The following is a 23,057-nucleotide window of genomic DNA, read 5'->3' as shown; positions in this document are numbered from 1 at the left end:
GCGTTCTCTAGTGCGTAGCCTGCGGGAGGACCACTGGGAAGCGATAGTGTGGATGGCAAGCGCACGTGCGCCTAGGCCTTGAAAGGCCCCGCCTCGCTTCCCTTTGTATCCTTGGTTAGATTTCATCAAACTCTCGGAGTGGCCTTGTGTCAGCTACTGATCCTGCAGTTCACAGAACACCTGTGTGTGCTTTAGAATATACAAATCATTAAAAAACCCTGTTTCTTTTCAGTCTCAGACAACTTGCACATCTTGGACTTCACTGCACCCGGAGTTAGGAGGCCTAGGTCAAGTCATAGCCCTGACCCTTGCTGGGAGTGACCTCGGACAAGTCACTGGTCCCTGAGCCCCAGATATCTGACAAGTAACGCCGGCCTTGCATGCATCCTTTGGCCCTTGTAAGAGTCACTGAGAATAATGATCTGACTCTAACTTATAAACTGGAAGGCACACAGATGTGAGGGGTTGAAGGAAACGGAAAGGTCAGCCTGGAGAGCAACAGCGAGGCTCCTCAGGAGGCTCGTCAAATATGTGAAGTGTATGCTCTTTACTTGCAATTAGTCCAATAAGCAACTCCACTGGAGTGAAATATGGTATGGCTATAGGGGGGTGGCTCTCCCGGCCCACTTCCCCTGAGAGCACTTTGTAGATATTGACTCCAAAATTTTGTCTCATCTGCTTGAGCTGGCCTGATTAACTGCTTCTTGGGATGTGAGACATCATGCTACCTAATTTCAGCAAATGTTCTGCTGAGGTACCTACTGTGTGCCATTGTGTTCTCTTCGGGGAACTTAAGAGTCCAACGAAGGATATAAAAACAAAAACTCTGGAAATTCAGATGCATGAGGGGCCTTTCCCCTTAAGAGAGAACTAGGGATGGCTTCATAGGGGAGGAGGTGTTTGAACTGTGCCTTGGAAGATGAATGAGTGGAACTTGGACTAGCAGAGAAGGTCATAGAGGCAGGAGATAAGATTGTAAACGTCAGGTGGTGGGGACTGATAGTGCAGATCTTGACTGTCAGATGCAGGCACCTGGCATCTAATTAGTGTGGAGAGATAGATCTGGGGCTCCACAGGATAATGACAAGGCCACGCAGTAGCTTGGAGTGTTTAAAATCGGGCAACAGTTGGGGAAAGGCATTTATGTCAGAATTATGTTTGCCCTGTCTTGTGTGAACTCCTATTCAGATGTATTATTTGAAAAATAAATAAATCAGGCAGGCATCCAGCATGTTCATAAGCATAAATAATTCATTTCAGATTAGAATAGAGAGGTTATGCTCCTGTGGTAAAACCCGAAGAGGAGGAAAGATTGAAATTAAACACACAGTTGGGGCACAACAGACTTGAAAGAGTAGGGGAATCCCAGGTTGACAGGCATACGCATGTCTGGAGCTGAGCCAGTCCGTTTCTTTTATGCTGCGGGTCACAGCCCTGGCCTCTGCTCCTCCAGCTCTTAGTTCCTCGTCAGAAACCTCCCAGGTCCTTAATTGGCTCTTCTTGGGCATATGAATGTTGGAGATCAAAAACCTCTATTTTCTGATTCACGATTCATCATAAAGTTATCCTTTCATTTTTCTGTCCTCATCCACCCATTGTTTTATTCATTCTTCAGTCTCTTAAACTGTTTTCCATACCTCCAGCCTCCGTATCAGCTGTCGGATAACATCCTCTAACTCAGTTTTGATCATCTCAGTCCTCAGCTTAAAAACTTCCACGTGTTCCCTCTTTGCCTCTTCAACAAATCCAAACTCCTTAACTTGGCTCGCGGGCTCTCGATGTCCTGGCCCCTCTACCTAATCTGTTCACCTCGTCTCCAGCTACATGCTGTGCTTCAGCCATGCACAGTCTCTCAATGTTTTGCAAATCCTTGTTTCTTAGACCCTTCCCCCCCTTTCACCACTGACTCTCAACAATCAACCATGTTAAGCCTTCGAGGTCCTTTGGCTTCTCCCCTGAAAAGCGTTCTCTGATTAACCTGGGCTAACTTGGTTGCTCTTGCCTTTGCCTTCCCATAGCACAAACTTTGGGCCACCTCTAATATCTGCTTATGTTATAATCATTTGTGAAGGTGTCTCCCTTTCCTACTAGGGCAGAGCTATCTGAGTTGGTTCTGACCCTCCAGCTCAGGGCTTGGCAAAAAGGGTGTTTGCCCCAATAAAATGCTGGTGGAGAGGGTCTGGGTTCTTAGGAAAAGGGCCATGGGAATGTTGCCGTTGGATCTTTGCTTAAGCACCCTCTACTTCCCCTCCCCCTCCCACCAAAATGCTTTCTAGAAACTTGTCTAGTGCACTCAGGCTCCGTGGGCCCTTATGTCCACAAAAACAGCTTTACGCAAGCTGTCATCGGTGGAGCCTTGGCTACTGTGAGTGGCTCTGCCCAGATAAGGTCACCAGCAGTCTTTCCCTAGCAAGGGGTCAGTGACCTTCCTTTCCCTTTTCAGCCACTCCCCTTCACACCCCCAGGCTCCAGCCACAGGCCAGCCACTGCTGGTTCACGTCCCTGCATTCTTTTACAATGTCCTCTGTGCCTCAAAGGCTCTGCCTGCTTCATGGCAAAGTCCTGTTCACCCTTCATTGCTCAGCTTACACAGAGGCTTCTTGCTGCTTTTCCTGACCTAACTACCTGACACAGAGCTGCCCCACAGTGCTATCCTTTGTGACTCGTATGCACTTTACAGATTGAAAAGCTAGATTCTAGCAGACCTACTATGAAGTCAGAATTTCCGGGGGAGAGGCCAGTTGGCCTCTCTAGCTCCAACACAAGCCTCAGGCAGTTCTTCTCAAACTCTTTGGAAAGCAACAGTTCTAAACTGATACACTGACGCATAATAGTAACCTAAAGTTTGAAACCCAGGGACCTGCAGGGCTCAGGAATGTGTGCGTGAATAAGCCTGCAGCCAAGAGAGGAAACTGGGGTCTAGTCCTAAGGAGAAATGATCAGGGCTTGAAACAGACATATACCAAGTGCTGTGAGTGCGCAGAGAAGAGCGAAAATGCACTAGCTGCAATCAGGGAAGGCTACCTGGAAGAGGTGACCCATAAAGCATGACTAGGACTTAAAACAAGGTGGGCTCCAGAAGAAGCATGGGATGGGAGGATGTGTGTAAGGAAGGAGACACCAGGTTTCTCATTCTCCCTGACCTCATTCCTGTTCCCCAACTTTGCCTTTGTCCCAGGCACACCTACGGGCAGAGCCTATGCCCCCTGGTAGCTCTCAGGGCTCAGAACGATTGCTGACCTCTGGGTGGGATCCTGGGACACTTTACTTGGTATCTAAGTGACACATACTTGTGAAATACAAACACATTTTTATCTAGCACGGGCTGAGTCAATAAAACAACATCAAACATTTGCACAATAGTCTTTGGGTCTTCCAAGCAGTTACTTGATAGTTATTCCCTCTGGTTTACACATCATTTGTGTGCTCAGGGAAGTCCTGTGACCTGCTTGAGCTGAGTATGTATCAAGAGGTGAGGCTGGGACTGCACCGCCTCCACCATTTTTGAGAACAGAAGCACTGTTGAGAACTGCTGCCTGGCCCTTGGGGAAGGATCTGTGGATGGTGAGCTGCAGGGCAGTGGGGAGACTGGCCCTTTACACAGGACTCTCTAATCATAAGGCACCTGAGGAGCTTGTTACCAACACAGGTTCCTGGCGCCCACCCAAGACCTACTGACTCAAAATCTCCCAGAAGGGCTTAGGAATTTGTAATTTACAAGAGGCCCACGTGAACTATATGACGAGTCAAAGGTAGGATGCACTGAACTAGATGTGGCATGTTGCAAGGTCAGCAGACCTGGGTTTGAATCCTAGAACCACCACTTCCTGGTTTTGTACCTGGGGCAAAGCTCTCCCCCTCTCAGAGCCTCAATATCCCCACTTCAGAATGAGGATCCTTCCTGAACCCACCTTCTGCCTCCCTGAGGGAGGCTTTCCCGATGGCAGTAAGCCCGCTGTAAATGGGAACTTTTACCATTGTTAAATCATTTAACAAATACTTATTGAGCACCCGCTATGTGCCAGGAGCTCTCCTAGACCCCTGCTTGTATGGAGTCTACATTCTAGTGGATGGAGACAGACAAATAATGAACATGATATGTGTTTAATATTTAAACAGTAAAGACACTGCATGGATTTGATGCTTAAACAATAAAGACAATAAATAGGTTTAATATTGAAATAAACAGATGTGACAATTATTTAAATAGTAAACACAACACCTGCTTATTGTTTAAATAGTCTAGTATGTTAGCATTAATTTAAATAAATAAAGATGGGACAGCAGAAGATGAGCGGTAGGGGAATGGAGAGAGGCACTCTGGACTTCAGTCTGGAGAGGAAAAGGATCTTGAACGCTGATCCTTCATGATGTTCAATAGAGCTGGGGTATTTTTAATTTGTAAAGTGGACTCCTCTTTCACCTCCTAAAATGCCCCAGCCTTCCTGGAACCCCAGACCCTCTTTCCTTTGAAATCCTGTGGCTGTAATGACCCCTGCCTTTCCTATGAAAGCTCACCTTGTTCTCATCGTAGCTGACGTTGTCTGAAGTTTGACGAAAACTCAGGCATGCGAAGGGCGTTCATCCAAGGCTGTGTGTAATCTTTGCAATAACCCGTGAGGTCACTTCTCGTGCCATTTTACGGTGGAGGAAATGGAAGCTTTTTGCACATTGCCCACGTCACACAGCTGGAAAGGATGGAGTTAGGATATGAGCCTGGGCTTCAGTTTCTGTCTGTGTAACAGGCCAAGTGACTTAAGAGCTGCCTTCCCCTCCCCCTGAGACTGGCTGCAATGCTGAAGAGAACCACATGAGGGAGCCAGAACCACACTGGTGACATCCTGCCACCCAGTCAGATCATGGCCCCTTCAAAACTGTCCCCCAAAGCCAGAGATGATACTAGTCACTGAAGGCTGGGACGCTCCCACTCAGGAGGGAGCAAGAGAGAAGGAACTGCTTCATAAACTCTATCCTAGAAGAATCCCCACCCCTACCCCAGTCTTCCCAGAGCTGCTGCACTGGCCAGAGTAACCCTCTGAGCTGGCCACCCTCAAGCACCGGTGGTATGTGGAGATGGACTTGCTGTGTGTCTTTGAGCAACCTCCTATCCCTCTCTGAACCTCAGTTTCTGGCCCACGCCGCTTGGTCTCTGTGCATAGATGAGGGAGGGCAGGTCGTCCACCACTTCCTGTCGACTAGTTGAGGAAGATGTTTCCTGTGCTCAGCTTCCTGCTCCAGGTCACCAGCTCGTTCCAGGCCCTGTTTCATGCTCCATGTTTGTTAAATTGAACCAAAACGGAAATTAAAAACTCTCCCAAACATAAAAGTGACCACCAGAGACATTTTTCTCCTCTCTTCAGGAAATATTCCTGGTCACAGAGCACTGGCATCGGCCTGGTGGGCCCAGGAACATGCCAGGCTTTGCCATCCCTTGAACAGGGAGCCGTGTGTGTGTGTGTGTGTGTGTGCGTGTGCGTGCGTGTGTGTGTGTGTGTGTGCTGTGGTGGGGGCGTGCTCTGAGGGGCTTAGGAGTTGGAGGTGTGGATTCTGTCTGGGTTACTGGAATATGGAATCGAAGCCTGAGACTTGGGGGTAGTGGGGGAGGAAGAGGCCCACTGGGGCACAGCGGGCCACAACCTTGGGAGAGAGGGAGAGGCAGTGAGTTCCTCCAGGGCCAGGTGGGAGTCGGCCTCCACTCCAGAGCAGGCTTCCAGGCGAGCCAGGGGTCCCTATGCCTCCTCAGGTGCTGACCTGTGTGTGAGGAAGGGGCTTGGGCTACAGACCGTCCTGCTCAGGCTGCATAAGGACATCATCATGATGATGGCATGAGAGCACACAATGGGAAACAGTATGCCCGTCACGCCCTGCCTGCCGCTCTCCAGGAAACAGGCCAGCATCTCCTAGTCTTCAGGGAGACCAAAAATGGCTTCCGGCCACAAGGGGATTGACGCCCCTCCCCTTGCCCTGCTCTGTTCTTCTGCCTCCACCGGATGAAGCCCTTGGAGGCCCAGAGACCTTGCCATCTCCTACCATGCAGGCTGTGCCACACCAGGCCTATCTGACTCCCCCGATCATCCCCCCACCTGTTACCTCTGCCGGGAACACCAGGCTTCCAGGCTCCTCACTCATCCGCCAAGGCCCAACTTGTTCCTCAGCTGCAAGCAGATTCAACTCCCCCTCATCTGGGCACGCACGGCCCCCGTCTATTACATCACGTGTAGTTGCCTGTTTGTTTTTCCGCCACACTGGAAACTTCCTGAGGGTAGGGGTTGGGTCCTATTCTCCTCTGTATCCACCAGGCCCAAGGATGGGTAGGCACTCAACAAATGTTTGCTGAACAAATTAATGTGTTTCCATTTAACAAGCTCACTAGGGCTCTAGCTTCCTCCTAATTAGGAAGCAGGAAGGTTCCTTCTTCTTGTAAGATCCACCTTTGGGGGATGATGGCAGAACTTCAGCTTCTGCGAGAAGGCTGCAATCAAACTAGATCCTGGGGCACACGTTTGCATTTTAAGGAAATAAAACATGCGTGCTCAGTGAGGTACATTTAAACAAGACACTTGTATATTAAAAGCTTCACATTAAATATACATTATACAGCTTATCCAGCTTATCGCACAGAATTATTGTATCAGTAGATCTTTACAGGACACTTTTTCGCAGTAGGTGGCAGTCCCAAGGCTCCTGGCAGTGACACAACAGCCCTGAGGAAAGGGGAGGGGCTGGGGGCTGTCAGTGCCTAGGGGATACCTGAGTGGGTCTCTGGGGGGTTCTGGAAGGTGCTCCTGCATCTACAGCCCCGGGCTGTGCTGGCTCCACCGGACAACTTGCCCCATTTGTCTTTGCTGGTAATCAATTCTGGAAGGTATCGGTTTGCTGGATGACATGGCAGTTTGCTGGATGACCATCTGATCCAGCCAGGACCCTTCATGAGCATCGATGGGCCAACTCCAAATGCCAGCCTGCCCTGTCTGCCCACTTTTGCACGCACTGTCCCTGGGGTCTGTGAGAGCACATGGTAAGCCCGGATGTCTGTCCCTGCTGGGCCCTTGGTCAAGTGACAGCAAGCACTTCCCTGAAGCCAGCCAGAGCTCGGTGTTCCAAATCTTAAAAAGGCAATCTCCGGGTCCTGTGACTGTAGGAGAAGCAGAGCGTCTGCCAAGGGCTCCACCTGTTGACGCCAGGCCCTTCCTGGAAGTTACACCATGATTCCCCTCTGCTCACCCACTCGCCACTGAGGGGCACCAGCCTGGAACTGCCCTGGGAGGGGAGGCACAGCTCAGCTGGGATTGGCTGAGTTTCCTGAAGAGGAGCCTTTTTACCATTTTCTTTAGAAGAGGTGCTCTGTGAGCCTCTCTCCTGACAGGCAGGTGGGCCATCTCTCCCCACAAAGCCTCCTTTCTTTCTGGGCTGTCATCTTGTTCTGGGGCGGGCGGGGCACTGCCCAAAAGGCCCTGACTCCTCAGTGCTCAAGGACATTACTGCTGAAGTGGTCGGGGCATTATGGTCAATAATGAAGCCAGCGACGGAGGGAAAGAAAGGGGAAAAAACCCGACAGTCCTGTGGCTCTGAGCAACGCAGCCTGTTAGGGGCTAGAGGTTGTGTTCTGAGACAAAATGCTGAGGCGAGATATTGTGTGGCAGGGAGCTTTTTTTTTTTCCCTCAAAGAAATCCAGCTCATTTTTTCCCCCATTAATTGGCAGCAGATGAAAAAAAAAAGCCAAAACAAAACCCCAACCAACGCCAGTAACCTGAATGTGAGTGTTTCTGAAAGGGAAAAGCTGTTTCAATTGTTAGATGTCCAAGAAAACATGAATACACGCCGACAGAGGAAACGGTCACAATTAGAGGAAGAAGAGGGAGAGGTTCATAAAATTAAGGAAAAAAATTCCTTTTAGCAGCTCCCATCCTGTAAGCTGGCTCCTCTGCCGTCCTCAGTCCCAATGGGGAGCTGCCGGTTGGGCCTCCCAGGGAAACTTCAGGAAGACGAAGACAGGGGAAGGAGGGAGGGCCCAGGAATCCCTTAAAAGAGCAAAGGCAAGACCAGAGGGCGAAGCAGCCTCGGTTTTCCTCAGACCACAGGCAGAGCCTCTTCTGAGGAGAGGTCTGCTCTGAAGACTGTCCACTGAGAAGGGTTGTGGGCTCCTGCACTGCCCCACCTGCGGCCTCAGGAAGGGCCCTGTGGGAATCTGCACTTGCTGGAGGACGAGGCACTAATGCAAAATCCACCCCACCCCTGGCTCCATGGGCAGCCTTCCTCGTCCCCAACGTCTAACTGGATCCTTGGGATCCAGTCTCCTTCAGCACCTCTGTTTGGATAAGTGCCAACTCCTCACTCATCTTCTCACTCACCAGAAAAATAAATAAATAAAGAGGAAAGCGTGAATCATTCCAGGTACTCCTGCCTTAAAGGATGTTTTGGAAAACGCAAAGCGGGTAAAAGGTCAGGATTGAGGCTTTGGAGACTAGACCCAGGCCACAGGCAATGAGGCAACCATGAGGTGGATGGGCCTGTGGGATCCATGGATGGGAGGGTCTCGGGCTGCCCGGACTGAGACGAGGACTCGGGAGGCTGACCCAAGAGTTGGACTGGGCAGGAAGTAGATGCCAAGGAAACAGCTTTGGCCACAACCCACAAAAATCCACAGCAGCCACCTAAAGGGGCACGGATTCTAGTCCTGCCCTGCCCTGGCTTGACAGGCGGCCGGGGCAAGTCCTCTCTCCTCGCTGGGCCTCTGTCTCTAATGTGAACGGTGAGTCTGAAGCATCGTGGAAGGCCTGGCAGTGCTGGTGATGTTCAAACTCGGTTCAGCCCCCTCCTGCTGGGGACGATGGTCACCGAAATTCCATTGTGCTCAGACCACTGGCAGGCAGACTGACGTGTGCTTGGCGAAGGCGCTGACACTTGTGCTCTCTCTGGATCCCTTGCACCTCCTTCAGTGGATGGAAGCCATGCCTTTCATGCTGCTGGGTGGTATTCTTCTCTTTCTTCCACTGCATTTAACATGCATGGTACGGTGGTAGGTGGGTGGGAGGGAAAGGAAGGGGAACTGAGTAACAGCAATCTCACTGAGGGTCTGCGCTATGTGAGCAAGACCCCCGCTCCTGTCAAGGGCAGGGGCTAGATAGGGGTGGAGTGTGGGAGTGTGTGTGCGGGTGTTCTTATCTGTGTGGAGGCAGTGCGGACGACCAGGAGCTCCGGCTCCATGTCCCGAGAGGTCAGGATTTGCTTTCTCCCAGGGTGACAGCAAGGCCATGTAGAGCCAAAGCACTGGCTCTAGAGCATCCTCTGCTTATGGGCTGTGTTAACTTAGACAAGCTACTTTCCCTCTCTGAGCCTCCTTTTCCCCACATGTTAAATGCCTCACAGGGTAGCAGCGACCCCAGTTAATGGGGAGAGCCCTTTATGCACTGCTGGGTGCTGTGCACCTGAGGGGTTAACACAGACCTGCCATCACTGCATCGCTGTAGGCAGAAGGGGGAGCGTGGGTGCTGAGTCAACATTTGAGGCTACCATTGCTGGAGCCTGAATGCGCCTTCCTGCAGCTCGACTCTCAGGGGGCAAAGCAAATCCCTCTGCCCCAGCGGCTGCCTCAGCCCTGAGCTGGGGGCTCTGCCTCCTTCCCACGTGCCCAGAGGGGACACACCTTGCTCTGGGGACGAAACCCGCAGGTAAGCACTGGCCCCCCCAGAGACCCACTGCGGTATATTAAAAAAAGGGATGAGAATATATATTAAATGACTATTTTATTTACACACCCTATTCATAAATAACTGAATCCTTTTCTTGACCGCACAATGATTCCTTGGAGACCTCCTAATGATTACACTGAATGGCTAAAAGTGGACTAGTGGGCTTATATCTGTGTGTGGCCATGTTCTCCCACGTATGTGCTCACACTCGCACACACACGCTGACACACACACACCAGAGGGGAGGCGGGATTCCCAGGGCCTTCAGGGCTCTCAAAGCACCAGCATTTGGCTCCCAGCACCAGTGGGGCCCCGGTGGGAAAACTGCACCCCGTACACAGGTGTGAATTCCTGACGGCTGGAGAACAAAGAGCTGCAACCCCGGGAGCTCCCGCCCCGCCCCTCGGAGCTGCTCTCCTTTGTTCATCCTGGAAGGCATCTCTTTGGATTTGCAAATATTTTAATTCACAGAAACTCGAAGAGGGGTTGGGGGAGGGGGCTGCGGTGGCGGGCTGGCCGTCCCTCAGTCTTTATCCAGGCCTTCTCCAGCCCCCATGAGTGGCAACAGCATTCTAGAGACATGCAGTGGTGTGCTAGTACCATACACACGACACAAACTGGACACGGCTGGCAACAGCGGCCGGGCGGGTCGGCAGGGGCCACCGGCTCCTCCACGTCTGGGCCCTGTCACAGGGCAGGGAGGGGCTCACAGGGTCCGCACAGCCACGGGGTAGAGGAGGGACAAGTGCTCGGCCCCTTTGATGGGCAGCTTTCTGGTGGTGTAGTAGTGGATGACTTCTGGGACACTGTCGAACGGGGGGCTGTTCTGACCCAGGACGTATTTCTCTTTGGTTTTGGCCAGTTTCATGTGCATGAAGCCCTGGTTGCTCCTGTGAACAAAGCGCAGAGAGTATTAGGACGTGCAGAATGATGAAGGCCCAAGAGCAATCAGGAAAGCAATTCCTAGAGAGCTACTCACTTTTGCTCTGAACCGAGGTGTGTCACGAATTCACACTCATTATCCAAGAGAACTCTCCCTCTGGCCATATTCCTGCTAAGGTGTGAAGATTCCTTGCTGCCCGGGACAGAAGAGATCCCAGCCAAGAAGCAGACTTGAGCTGCACCTCTCCCAGCCAGGAACAGAGCCCAGGACCGGCTGAAATGCAGCTGTACCTAAGAGCCCCCTCAATCCCAGCAGCAGACAGGGAATCGGCAGCAAACACTGTAGGAGAGTCTTTCGACCTCAGGAGCTTTGAGGGACTTCCTCAGGAAAACAAAGAAGCCCCCAAACTTGGCCCCTCTTCCTATTACTGATGCAGATGAGAATTTAAGCCTTGCCCTGCGGGCACAGTGTTTAAGTCCCCAATGCCCTGACAAGTAGGCAGGACAGGGGTCATCACCCCCACTTCACGGAGTAGGAAAAAGAGTGTGGCAGGATGACAGGCGAGCTGTTTTCCAAAAACTGATGCTCTCTCTTCAGTAGTATGGAACTGCCAAGCCAGGGACTACATTTCCCAGCCTCCCTTGTAGCCACTGTAGTCACGTGACTGCTCTAAGCCAATAGAATCTAGGGAGAATGTGTGCTCCCCAGCTTTGCCCCAATGCAGGCACTCTCCTGTCTGTGCTTCCTCTCTCTGCTCAGTAAAACCTGCCTGCCTCCTTCTCCAAGGTCCAGGTGTAGTGTTTCCTCTGCCAGGAAGTCTTCCAGGTTCCCACTGGCAGAGCTCCTTCCTTCTTCCAGCTGCACCGAGGATATAACGCCTCCATCAGCACTCGCCCTCCTGAACTGTGATTACTTGTCCATCTTCTCAATTCCCCTGAGAGCTCCAGAGGAGTGCGCAGGCTCTGTGCCCACCATGCTCAGCATCCTCCGAAATGGGTAGTGGGTGGGTTCCTTGGAGGTCAGAGCAGAGCCCTATGTCCGTGACCCTCGCAGCTTGCCAGCTGCACCAGCATGCTGGGTGGGGTGTTGTTTCCACCCGGCCCTAGCAGACCTCTCCCGCCTCCCACCCAGGACTCTGGCCACATCGGGTCGCTAACCCCTCCATCAACCTGCCTGTGCTCAGGCTGCCCTTTCCCTGCTCACTCAGCTCCAAGATTTAGCCACCACACTTGTGGATGCTTGGTTTCCAAAGCACAGTCCAAATTTACTGAGGGTGTGTCACTTAGTGAGAAAGCTGGGGCTCTGACCTCCTGCGCCTTCTCCAGAGCCCATCCTTGGGCACCGATAACTTGTGAGCAGCCCTAGAGGCCCGGCTCCTAGGAGACCAGGCCCACCCCAGGCAAGGCCGAGAGCTCCGTGTGGACACAGGTTTGCAGTTTGTAGTCCTTCTGAGCTTTGATTCTTCTTGCTTCAGCTGTCCCCACATCTCTTCCATCCGGGACCGGGTTCCACACGCTTACCGGCGCCTGCTCTATTAATGCGTCAATTTGGACTGCAGGACCATTTTCAAATGGGCAGAGCAAATGCTTAATGAAGTGCAAGCACTGAGCAATACAGCTGCTCATAATAACGTATTTAGAGATGTCACCCTTAGCTTAAAGGAAATTGTTCGGAGTGCAATTATGTTTCAAGGGAGAATAATTCCTGTAAAGAACTGAAATTTAAATCAAGATTTTTTAAGGCTGACAATGTTCTAATTACAGAGCCTGTGGCAAGTTCTGCTCCTCAGTGAAGGGTCATTTCATTGGAGAATTGCCTTGTCACATCTAGAAGCAGGAGGCACACTTGCTTAAGCTGTTAGAAAGGAACTGGTGCACGCCTTAAGTGAAAAAACGTGCAACTCCCTCTGAGCGAAGACTCCGCTACCTGCTACCCACATCCATGGAGAGATGGCAAATCTGTGCTGGCCTGGAAAGGGCTGTAATTCCTTGAAGGCAGGGCTGAAATTGTGTGGCTAAGAAAACCAGGCACAGTTAAAAAGCTTTGCATTCTGGGAGGCCACGTGCTCAGCTTTGCCTGGAGAAGGGGTGTGGACAGGAGACAGCAGAGCTGGAGCTGCAGGTGAGTGACATGGGGGGGTGTGTGTGGCCTTGGACATGTCATGCCCTCTGTGTGGGGTGATATTTTGGGCTTCATGTACCACAGTCTACAGCTGGGGCTGCAAAGCGCAGGATGTGTTAGATCACAGCAACCAGTTGTGTCCTGGTCTGAACGCCAAAGCTCTCATGGCACTGCAGGTACGAAGTTGCAGGGGGAGCTGATTTAATTTCTAAGGAGGTTAAAGAAAATAACTCATACGGGTTAATGGGGTATTTTCACACCAGTTGTTCTTAAAATATTCAGTGAGGGAAGTGGGCAGGGATGATGGTAACAGAGGACAGACCCAGAGACAGAAGCTGAAGCTCCTCTGTTCCCAGGCCGAGGGCTTGCGAGGTCACCAGATATTAGGAACTCCACACTAACGCCTCCACCTCAACAGACACAGGCAGCCGCTGGTACCTTCCTGCAGTCCCTCCTGACTCTCCAGGCCCACTGTTTGTTCTTCTGACGCTCGTATTTCAGTACACACTAGTTTATAACCCTGAGCTGGGCTGTACTGAGGGGGCAGGCAGTTACAAAGTTCGGAGCCCAAGGCAGAGAACTCAGGCCCGTGACCCCTGAGTCCAGGGCCTGACCATTCCCGGCAGAGGGAGAGCTGGCCCTCACCCTGCAGCCCCGGCAGGAACGGCCCTTCCCCCTGGGCTCACGCACTGCACCCTCTGGTTCTCTGGACCTGAGGCTCTCCTTGGGCCGTACTGGGCTCATTCCCTGCCCCCACTGGACCCATGGGGAGACTAACTGGATGGCCTCTGAGGGTGCTTCTGGGCCTAAGGTCCTGGATTCCATGTGTATGAGTATAATCTGCTGCCCACACGGTGAGGGCTTCCTGCAGGAAGGGGTCGAGGCAGCCTCACGCCCCACCTCCTCCACTGCTGCCCACGGCCTCCAGTGCCGCTGTCACAGGGTACTGGCCCGGATGGCCCTCAGGCCGATGTGTCCTGGGCACTTCCTGTGAGCCAGGCCATGTGCTAAGCACTGAGACTCAGATGGGAGGTGGCTGACCCAGGGTCACACAGCAATCAGCAGTGGCGATGCTGCTTCCTTCCCTGGTGGGCCTTTCCCAGAGCCCACGCTCCTGACCTCAGTGCTGTCCAGCTCCAGGAGAGAGCCCTACTTAGCCCCCAACACTCCACGTGAGGCCAGGCGCGTGGTGGGCGAGAGGCATCAGAGCCTGAACAAGTGACTCCTTGACTCCAGGCCTCAGTCCCCACGACACCCACCCTGCAGGGCTGATGATGGGTCAGAGCAGCACAGGGGCTAGCAGTGAAAGGCCATCCTGGGGATTGGGGACAGTGTGTCCTGACCGGCGGAGTCCCCAGCCACGGAGGGACCATCACACGGAGTTGGGGGGCCCTGCGAGGTAAGCAGGATTTCTTTCTGAGACAATCTGTCAAACCCGGACTTATGCAAAGGTCAGGCAGAGCCTTGCCAACACATAGCTACGGGGTGTGTGGCAGTGATATACCCTGATGGGTCACAAGGTCCCCACGAGCGAGGTGCCACCTAACAACAGTTGAAGATTTAAAAACAGCTGCCAGGGATGGCTTTAAAGACTCCCAACTCGGGGGCTTCTCTGGTGGCACAGTGGTTAAGAATCCGCCTGCCAATGCAGGGGACGTGGGTTCGAGCCCTGGGCCAGGAAGATCCCACATGCCGCGGAGCAACTAAGCCCGTGCGCCACAACTACTGAGCCCACGTGCCGCAACTACTGAAGCCCGTGCACCTAGAGCCCGTGCTCTGCAACAAGAGAAGCCACCGCAACGAGAAGCCCACGCACCGCAACGAAGAGTAGCCCCCGCTCGCCACAACCAGAGAAAGCCCGCAAGCGTCAACGAAGACCCAATGCAGCCAAAATAAATAAATAAATAAATTTATATTTAAAAAAAAAGAAAAAAAAGACTCCCAACTCTACTTAGAAGATGACATCCAGCACAATAAGAGAAAGGATTAAATTTTCCAGGGAGAAGAGAGGGTGCATCAGATAACCAGCATGCCCAGGGATGCTGTGGTGCTCTGGACACTTTTGGAGCAAGAAGCAACCTGGGGACCATCTCGTTTCACCCCTCTTGGGGTACCCTGGAGGAAACAGGTCAGAGAGAGCAGCACTCTGGCTCAAGGCACACAGCAAGGTAAGCTGTGGTTATGGCAAGAACCTGGGGCCCACGCGTCCAGGACCAGGTAGGCCGGGTCCCAGGCCACCTCCCATCATTGCTTCTGAGAAGGCATGGGTCCCCGGGGATCTCAGACAGGCCGCCGCCTGCCAAACTCCTGTGTCAGCCCCGTCTCCTTTGATAGGACATCTTGCAAGAGCTAAGTCACAATTAGGGGTGTCTCCAGTGGGTGACCTAACTAATGAGTCTTGTAAGGCTGGTAGAGGCTGGGGATGCTATGGCTGTCAGGGCGTTCAAATGGCTCATTATCATCACAAAAAGCACCTCCTCATCACCAGGATTATCAAACGTGCCTGGCGCGCTGGGCCTAATAACAGACCCCACCTTGTCTCATAATCATGGGCTTTAATAAAACATCACTCAGCCTGCAGCTGCTGGCCCGAACAGGGTGTGAGGCCTCACCTCTTGCTTTTAGACCTAATTGCTTGATGCATATTTCATGAAGAACCTTGGGTAATAGTTATGTTAAATCGCTTCTTTTCACAATGAAGTGACTTAAAAATACTTGCATATAATATTTATGCAGGAGAAGGCAAGGAAATTGCCCTTTGGGACTAGCATGTAGGACCTGGTTACAGGAAACCACACACAGAGGTGATCTCTGGTTTACCTCTACTGAAAGGTGGTTGGGGAGCTGCTCTCTTCACTGAGATGCCCCAGAACACTGTCCCTCAGCTCGAAACCATCCAGGGCTCCCCACTGCCACTGCAGAATGAATGCTTGAACCCCACTGTGCACCAGGCACTGAGCTGAGCCACTGCTACACGTTACCTCATTTAAGCCCACAGCAAGGTTGATAAGTTGCTTGGTGTGACTACCGTTGTTTACTGATGGGGAAACTGAGGCTGAAGGAGGTTGTGTGCCTTGTCCCATGGGACACAGTGGGACCAGGATTTCACTGTGTCTGTCTGACTTTGAAGCCTGTGGTAAGCATTCAGGGCCCTGACACTACCACTGCAGCCTCGTCTTCCCCTGCTCAGCCACCCAACCAGACGGATCCAGGTGTCCAGGTCCCTGCAGCTCTGTGAGCTCCTGAGGTCGGGAACTCTGTTCACTGGGACATTTCTCAGCAGGTCAAGCCTTATTCCCCTTTGGGCCCTCAGCACATGCCTGGCGCATAGCCGAGCACTCCATTCATCTGTCCATCCAACCACTCAGCAGCTATTTAATGAGTGTCTATTTTGAGCCGAGGAAATGAGGCCCCGAGCATCTTCCTCTCTGGACTGTAAGCTCCAGAGGGCAGGCTGGTGGCGACCCCACCAGGTCCCTGAGTAGAAGCTGGGTAGAAGCTGCCTCTTTCAAGGCCAGACACAGTGGCTGCTTTGCCTGGTCAGCATTGGTCCCAGGAGGAGCCAGCTTAGTGAGGGGCAGAGCCATGGGGAGAACCTAGAGGGTCACCTCTGCAGGGGGTACAAAGGCACCTGCCTCTCCAATTGGAAAGAGAAGTCTCACTTGAGGGAAGCCACAAGCCACAGAGAAGAATGGGTCAAACCTTTTTCTTTCCTTGGGATTCTACAAGAAATCATTCAAGGGTACAGAGCCAGCCAGTGCCCCCTGCCCAGGCCTAGATAAACAAAATGAATGTGACACAAGTTCCCTCCTAAAACCACATCTTCCTGAGGGCCCAGGCCCTCCCCACTCTGGGGCCCAGCAGATCTCAAAGTGGCTGTATCTCTTCCTCTTCTTTTTTTTTTTTTTGTGGTACGTGGGCCTCTCATTGTGTGGCCTCTCCTGTTGCGGAGCACAGGCTCCGGACGCGCAGGCTCAGCGGCCATGGCTCACCGGCCCAGCCGCTCCGCAGCATGTGGGATCTTCCCGGACCGGGGCACGAACCCGTGTCCCCTGCATTGGCAGGCAGACTCTCAACCACCGCACCACCAGGGAAGCCCTCTTCCTCTTCTTGTGGGTTATTTTAATTAAAAAGTTGAATCTTACATCGTGCAAAGATTCCTGAGGCCAGGTCGGTTAAGAGAAGAGGAAGGATGAAATTGGGCATCTGAAAGCCCTCAACAATTGGTTGCAGGATGATTCTCAGGGGAGGGAGGTGTCGCCTGCTCTCCATGAGCATGACAACAGCAACCAGCACTCACCCTCAGAGCTCTCAGAGCACAGGTCTTGTGATCAGCGTGGAGAGGGCATGAGACCAGCCCATCAGGTCCTTCTGACCCCAGAAGTGTGCACCCAAGTCGGAGTGGAGATGGACACGGACGTTTGTATCGAATTAACTGGGCATGGGTGTGTTCTAGCCCGGCTCTAATGCTGATCTACTGTGATCTTGGGTGAGGGAGCATCCCAAGGGAGCCAGCCTGGAGGGTGACCATGGCAAGATACCTCCTGCCTCCATGGCCACCTAGGGGCCTACAAAACAGGTACTTCCTGCCATAACCCCGCCCCCTGCTCAGCAATGCTGCCTCTGCAAGCAGATGGCTCTGATTCAGGACGTCTGCTCTTTGACCTCCTGGGAGATGGGATATTTTGCTGGGTAAGTGTCTACAGAGAAACTCCTCGCCACATCTGTGAAACAAGCCACTCCAGAAACACTCCTGAGTACCTGCAGAGAAGCATGTTCTGAGGAGAGCCCTGGGCCCGCTGTGGGAAAAAAATACCCAGATCTCAAGTGATGGGGGCCTTCAGGGGAAAGGCACCTGGTTGACATCTCCTGAGGATGTCAGGCTGGCATCTGCACGTGCTGTGAACTACCAGCACAGGGCCTGGGAGCCTGGCAGAACAAACGTGTACAATGTGATTGCCACCGCTGCCGTCGGACTGGACCAACCTGTGGCTTCACAAAGAAGCTGGGAGGGCTGGCATTATCTGCAAGACACCCACTGCACACACGAGAACACCAAGGGCCAGAGGGAGAAGCAACCTGCCTGAGTCACAGTGAGAGGACACCAGGGCTTTCTGAACCAGGGGGCCAGGACGTGAGTCCTTCTAGCTGTGTGTCGGGGTTCTCCAACTGTGCAATGCATGGGGTGAGGGGCGTGGAGGCCCTTTCCAGCTGAGATGTTCTAGGGGTTGAGGAGCTGCGGGAAGGGGCTTATGAGGTCACATGCCACCCACTGCCTTCTGAAATGGCCTTCAGGGGGACAAGCCAAAGACACACGCGCCAAGTTATGGTGAACAAACATCTAAATGTGAACACCGCTGAGCCAAACAACTTGATTTACAACCAAATAATTAGACTTTCAATAAGCACACTGGCAGTGATAAGCCTCCCCAGGAAGCCCGGGCATTTCTCAAGCTCTAAGTTGGTGGCTCAGGGAGAGGGCCTTCAGTAAATCATGATGAAAAGCCATCTCCAGGCAGAAGGAGAGCCGGCAGATGCATCTCGTGGCAAACATGGAGAGGCATAAGCTTGTTTTGTGCCACGCAAGGCAGCATAGGTCAAAATGAACTGATCTGGGGCAATTTTCTCAGGAGTAGACTAACAAAGTGTCAACCAGGAAGATATTAATGATCCAGACTGACAGCTGAGGGAGTGAGCCTCCCATCACTGGGGGCATGTAAGTGGGAGGGTAATGATGCATGGGGGCAGGCTGGATGACTTGTGCAGTCTCTCTGGTCAGTGTTCCTAGCAGTCCTCAGGCTCCAGCAAGTGCACATGAAAACTGCAAGGGGAGAGGTGGAGGCAGGGGGAGGGGTGACATGAAATGTTTCAGAGCTTTAGGAAGGGGAAAGAGGACTCTTCCGGGAACACAAAGACCCTTTTGTGTTTGAAGCACGTGGAGTTGATGGTGGTGGCTGAACTGAAGTCAGATGCCTGGGTTCAAACTCTGATCCCACTAATGTCATTGGTTGGGCAGGTCCCCTCTCCCTGGGCCTCAGCATCCCCGTCTGGAAAAGGTAGAGGGGGTTCCTCCAGTGCTGAAGTTTTCAAGCTAATGAGAGACATCACAGTGGTGTGGAGGGTGTGCCAGCCTCGGCCAGGAGGACTAAGGCAGGGCAGGACGGCTATTCTCATGCAGGTACAGGGAATCCCCGGGCTTGAAGACAGCACAGTGGCAAAAGCAAGGCTTCTTAACATCTGTGCCAGAGGGATGGACAGAATGCATTCAGGCCTGGGGTGAGGTAGAGGGGGGTTTCCTTCTATTAGGACAAGCCTCTCTCCACCCATACTCTTCTTGGAACACTGGTTCTCAACTGGGGCAAGTTTACCTCCCTCCTGGAGGAATCTGACAATGTCTGGAGACAGGGGAGCTGCTGGCATCTACAGGTGGAGGTCAGGGATGCTGCATAGGACAGCCCCACAACATAGAATAATCCAGCCCCAAATTTCAACAGTGGCAACTCACTGGTCACCCATGCCTCAAATCCTTCATCTGTGAAACGGGAGTACCAGAGTCCACCCTCACAGTAGTTGTGAGGGAGAAGTGAGACTGCCTGTGTGAAGCAAGCATGAACACCTGATAAAGGTTACTCATCCGGCTCCTTATTTAAGGGCTTAAGACACAACACAGAATTTGCCAAAGGGCTGCAAAGGGCTCCAGGCTGTTTCCAAGGACCAACTCCCACTTCACCACCAACCAGCAGGTGCAGGGGGAACACACGGTACCTGAAGGAAGGTCCAGAACAGGGACTGGGCAAAGGCAGCCATAAGGGTAAGCACCAGCTGCCAGGGGCACAGGGGCTTTTATAGCAAAAGGGGAGCTGGAAACCTGGGGTTGAGCCAGGTGAGGCTGGAGAGTGAGATGAGGGGAGTACTCCGGGATGAGGACAGCAAGATGAGGGCAAAGGGATCACCACCTGCAGACCCAGCAGGACCCAGACCTGGGTCTGAGTCCCCTTCTGCCACTCCGAGCTGTGCCTCTCTCTGAGCCTCAGTTTCCTCATCTGCGGGATGGAGTTTTCACTGCCCACCCGTAAGAACCATCCTGAGGTGCGAGCTGGATGGTGCAGGTGCTAAGGCTATAGGGGTTCTGACATGGCTTTGTCCCCACCTGCACTGCAGGAGCCTGAGTAGAAGTTGCTGCCCATCTGGTTTGCCTTGCTGGCTCCGTGCTGAGCACCGAACGTGTCTCCCTGTCTGCCTGGTCTGCCATTCATGGCCACGTTGGCAGTCAGACCACATCCTCCAGCTGGGCAGCCTGCCTGGCTGGGGTGGCAGCCCTGGGTTCTGGCCCTAGCTCTGTCGCTGGGTGACTATGGGCATGGTGTTTACGACGCTGAGATCGACTTTCCCAAACATGGAGTGGTATTTCCCAACACTCTCAAAAGCACATTGTTACACAGCAGGGTCCACATGAAAACAGAATGGGAATGATGAGGAAAGAGGCTTCTCTGCTTAAAAAATACTGGTCTATGGCAGTACTGTGTGTATTGCTCCGTATTCAACATTTCTGAGATAGACCAGACACCAAGCAGAGGCTTTTGAGACCAAGTGTTTCCCTGCTCTTATTTTACAGACGACATTAAGGCCCAGAAAGGGGTGGAGGTTTGCTCCCATTCTCCAGTGAATCCAGAATGTGCCCCTTCCCCCCTACCCCGCCCCCGTGCCATTCGCTGTAGGGGATTCTTGGGCACTACCCATAGCCTCTGTATGCTCAGAGTAGGCAGCAATGCCTGTGACAAGGTGGAAGGTGGAGGTGTGCGTGCAGGGAGGGGGAAGAAGGCAGCAATCCCCCCACACCCCAATTCTCATCCTTGTCCTTAAAGCACAGTGCTTACCCTCACCATCCTCCAGACCCAACTCCCTTCCTGGCTGGGGTGTCCCTTGCTAACTGACCAACTGATTCATTAGCACAGCAAAGAAGGAGACTCGTCCACAAAGCACCTGATCCAACTCACAGTTTTACTCAAACAAGTAAAGAAGGAAAAATCCAGGAGGGCCTTTAAAAACTGAAAGCTAAAACAGACCTACTTGCTCAGTGGTCCTGCCTCTAACCTGAGGGTCCGTTCTTCCTCGCTGGAATTTCAAAGGCACACAGTTGACTCTAAGCCACCCAGACACCCTGGCCAAGGGCCTTTTGCACATCATGTGAATGATGGTGATGGTGGTTTTCAGTGGAAAAGCTCCCAACAGTCCTTGGGGATCTGGGCCTCAGTTTCTTCATCTGTGACATGGGGCGGACTTTATGATATTCCTTAAAGTCACTGAAAGCAAGTGAAAAGAGCTCTGAACTGGATGTCAGGGACCTGGTCCCAGCCCTGGCTCCTGTCCTCTTGGGCCTCAGTTCCTCTTGGGCCTCAGTTTCCCCATCTATCTATACAACAAAGGGAGAGAACTAGGTGACCACTGAGGTCCCACAAACTGCTAAACCTTTGAAACTTAGCACATAGGTGCTCACACCATGCAATGAAGAAGGAATGACTATTCAGATATTAAACAAAAGGACTGACCTTCATTACAGACATCCCAGAGTTTCAGGGTTGGAAGAGGAGTGCAGGTTTCTCAAATATAGAGTTTCTACAAATGTGCCCCAAAATGCCTACATCAAAGTCCCTGGGGATTTGCTAAGCCTGCGACTCCCTGGAACCTGAATCAGCTTTTAATATGCTCTTCAAGAGATTCCGATGCACATTCAAGTTTGAAAACCACCGTTCTATCTGATGATGCAAAGTCCATATTCACATCTAATGTTCAGCTTTTGTGGCTTATCCCGTGTTGGGGAGCTTACTCCTTACAGGTACAACTTTTTCCAACCTTTGATGGCTCTGACCATGAGAAAGTCCTTCTATGTTCTGAGCTGAAATGTGACTTAGCACATTCCAGCAGGTCACAGCTGCTCTGCCTGCCCTGGGAAGGCCCCCTGGAGAGCGGAATACAGAAGCAGGCGCAGACCGGAGGCTGCTCCTCTCCAGCTGTCCTCTCTCGTCCTGGTCCCCCCTGCTGCTCACAATCTCTCATACACATGCTGGCCTGCAAATGGACAGTGTCCCCAGTGGGTATGTCCCACTTGGCCATTAGCCCTGCTGTCTGGACACGACTCCATCACCATGTGGACACTCTGAGCCTTCGCTGAACTCCTTTCTGGTGTCTTCCGACCTCCAGCGTCCACCTCTGTCTTCTTCCTCCTCCCCATCCCAAGGGACAGGATCTCATTGGCATGCAAGTGTCAGTGGGTGCAGACAACATGCACCTCTTGACCAAACCAAAAGGGGCACCAGTCCAAGAACATTAAGAAGCAAAAGCCCCACTGGCTGTGGCCACACTTGGAAGGTTTGCAAACGTAATTCTGAAAGGTCACTGCCAGCCCTTAGTAATCTGGGCTCTGGAGGGCGAATCCTCTCATGTTGGGCATTCATTCTGGCAGCTTCTTGACAACCTCTGTCCACAGGGTGGAGAGTTTTCTCAAAATTAAATCTCTGGCTCTTTGCTCCCTAATGAAATTGATTTCTGCCTTGATACACAACAAAGCTTTCATTTTATTATTTGGCTAGGGTTTGACCACGTTAATTACAGTTTTTTTCAGCATGGCTGCAAGTAATTGAGTTCCCAAAAGTTACTTACTATTGGAACTGATTGCTTTTTAAAAGCACAACTTCCACAAAAGTAAAAGTCAACCCTTGTTTCATCACAGAAGATTTTTAGGGGGTAAGACTGGAACAATTGAGGACAGGAGAAAGTATTTTTCTAGCCTGAAAATCTGAACTCAAAACGGGATTATGCTCCCATTTGGAGACCGTGAATCTGAAAGGTGGGTGTGCCCAGCACACACCACCTTATGCATTTGCCACCTCAGTGGTTTCATCATCACTTGTGTCAGAACTCATATACTGCCCCCCCCCCCATGTTTTTAATCATTGTTACTGGCACAATTCTACCTGCCTCAGAGGATACGCTGCAGAAGCCTCTTCAATTTCTAACACCAGGTACCAGGGACTGCAAGGCGCCTGCCCAGCACCGTGTAAATGCATTTTCCCTTGGGAGGCTGTGTTCAGCCAGGGTGGGGCACACACCTTTAGTGTCAGGTGGAAATGAGGGGCCTGTGGCTACTCTTTGGCAAGTTGGGGGGTGGGAAGGAATTGTGGAAAAGATAAAGGGCCAGAGATGCAGAAGCTGTGGGGAGACAGAGAGAGAGCTGACTAGGACTTCAGAGTTTACAAGGTACATCTCTGTCCACAATAGTATTAGTCACCTGGGCCACGGGGGGCTTATGTGGAGGGGACAATCGAAAAGTTGGCACTACAGGGAGTTAGCACCACAGGGA

At 52.2% G+C, this 23,057-nt stretch overlaps 1 protein-coding gene across 1 annotated transcript in view; it reads right to left on the bottom strand.

Annotated features, from left to right (window-relative positions):
- Positions 1-6,542: 6,542 nt before the first annotated feature.
- The window catches only part of SHB (SH2 domain containing adaptor protein B), a 212,434-nt gene continuing 195,919 nt past the window's right edge, over positions 6,543-23,057 (bottom strand). The window contains 1 exon segment of the mRNA XM_024734432.1: positions 6,543-10,583. Coding sequence (XP_024590200.1) covers positions 10,400-10,583 — 184 coding nt within the window. The 3' untranslated portion in view covers positions 6,543-10,399.

Source organism: Neophocaena asiaeorientalis, unplaced genomic scaffold, assembly GCF_003031525.2.
Source record: "Neophocaena asiaeorientalis asiaeorientalis breed wild unplaced genomic scaffold, Neophocaena_asiaeorientalis_V1.1 scaffold192, whole genome shotgun sequence".
NCBI lineage: Eukaryota > Metazoa > Chordata > Mammalia > Artiodactyla > Phocoenidae > Neophocaena > Neophocaena asiaeorientalis.
Note: the sequence above shows the minus strand (reverse complement) of the source record. Positions and strands in the feature narration are given on the sequence as shown.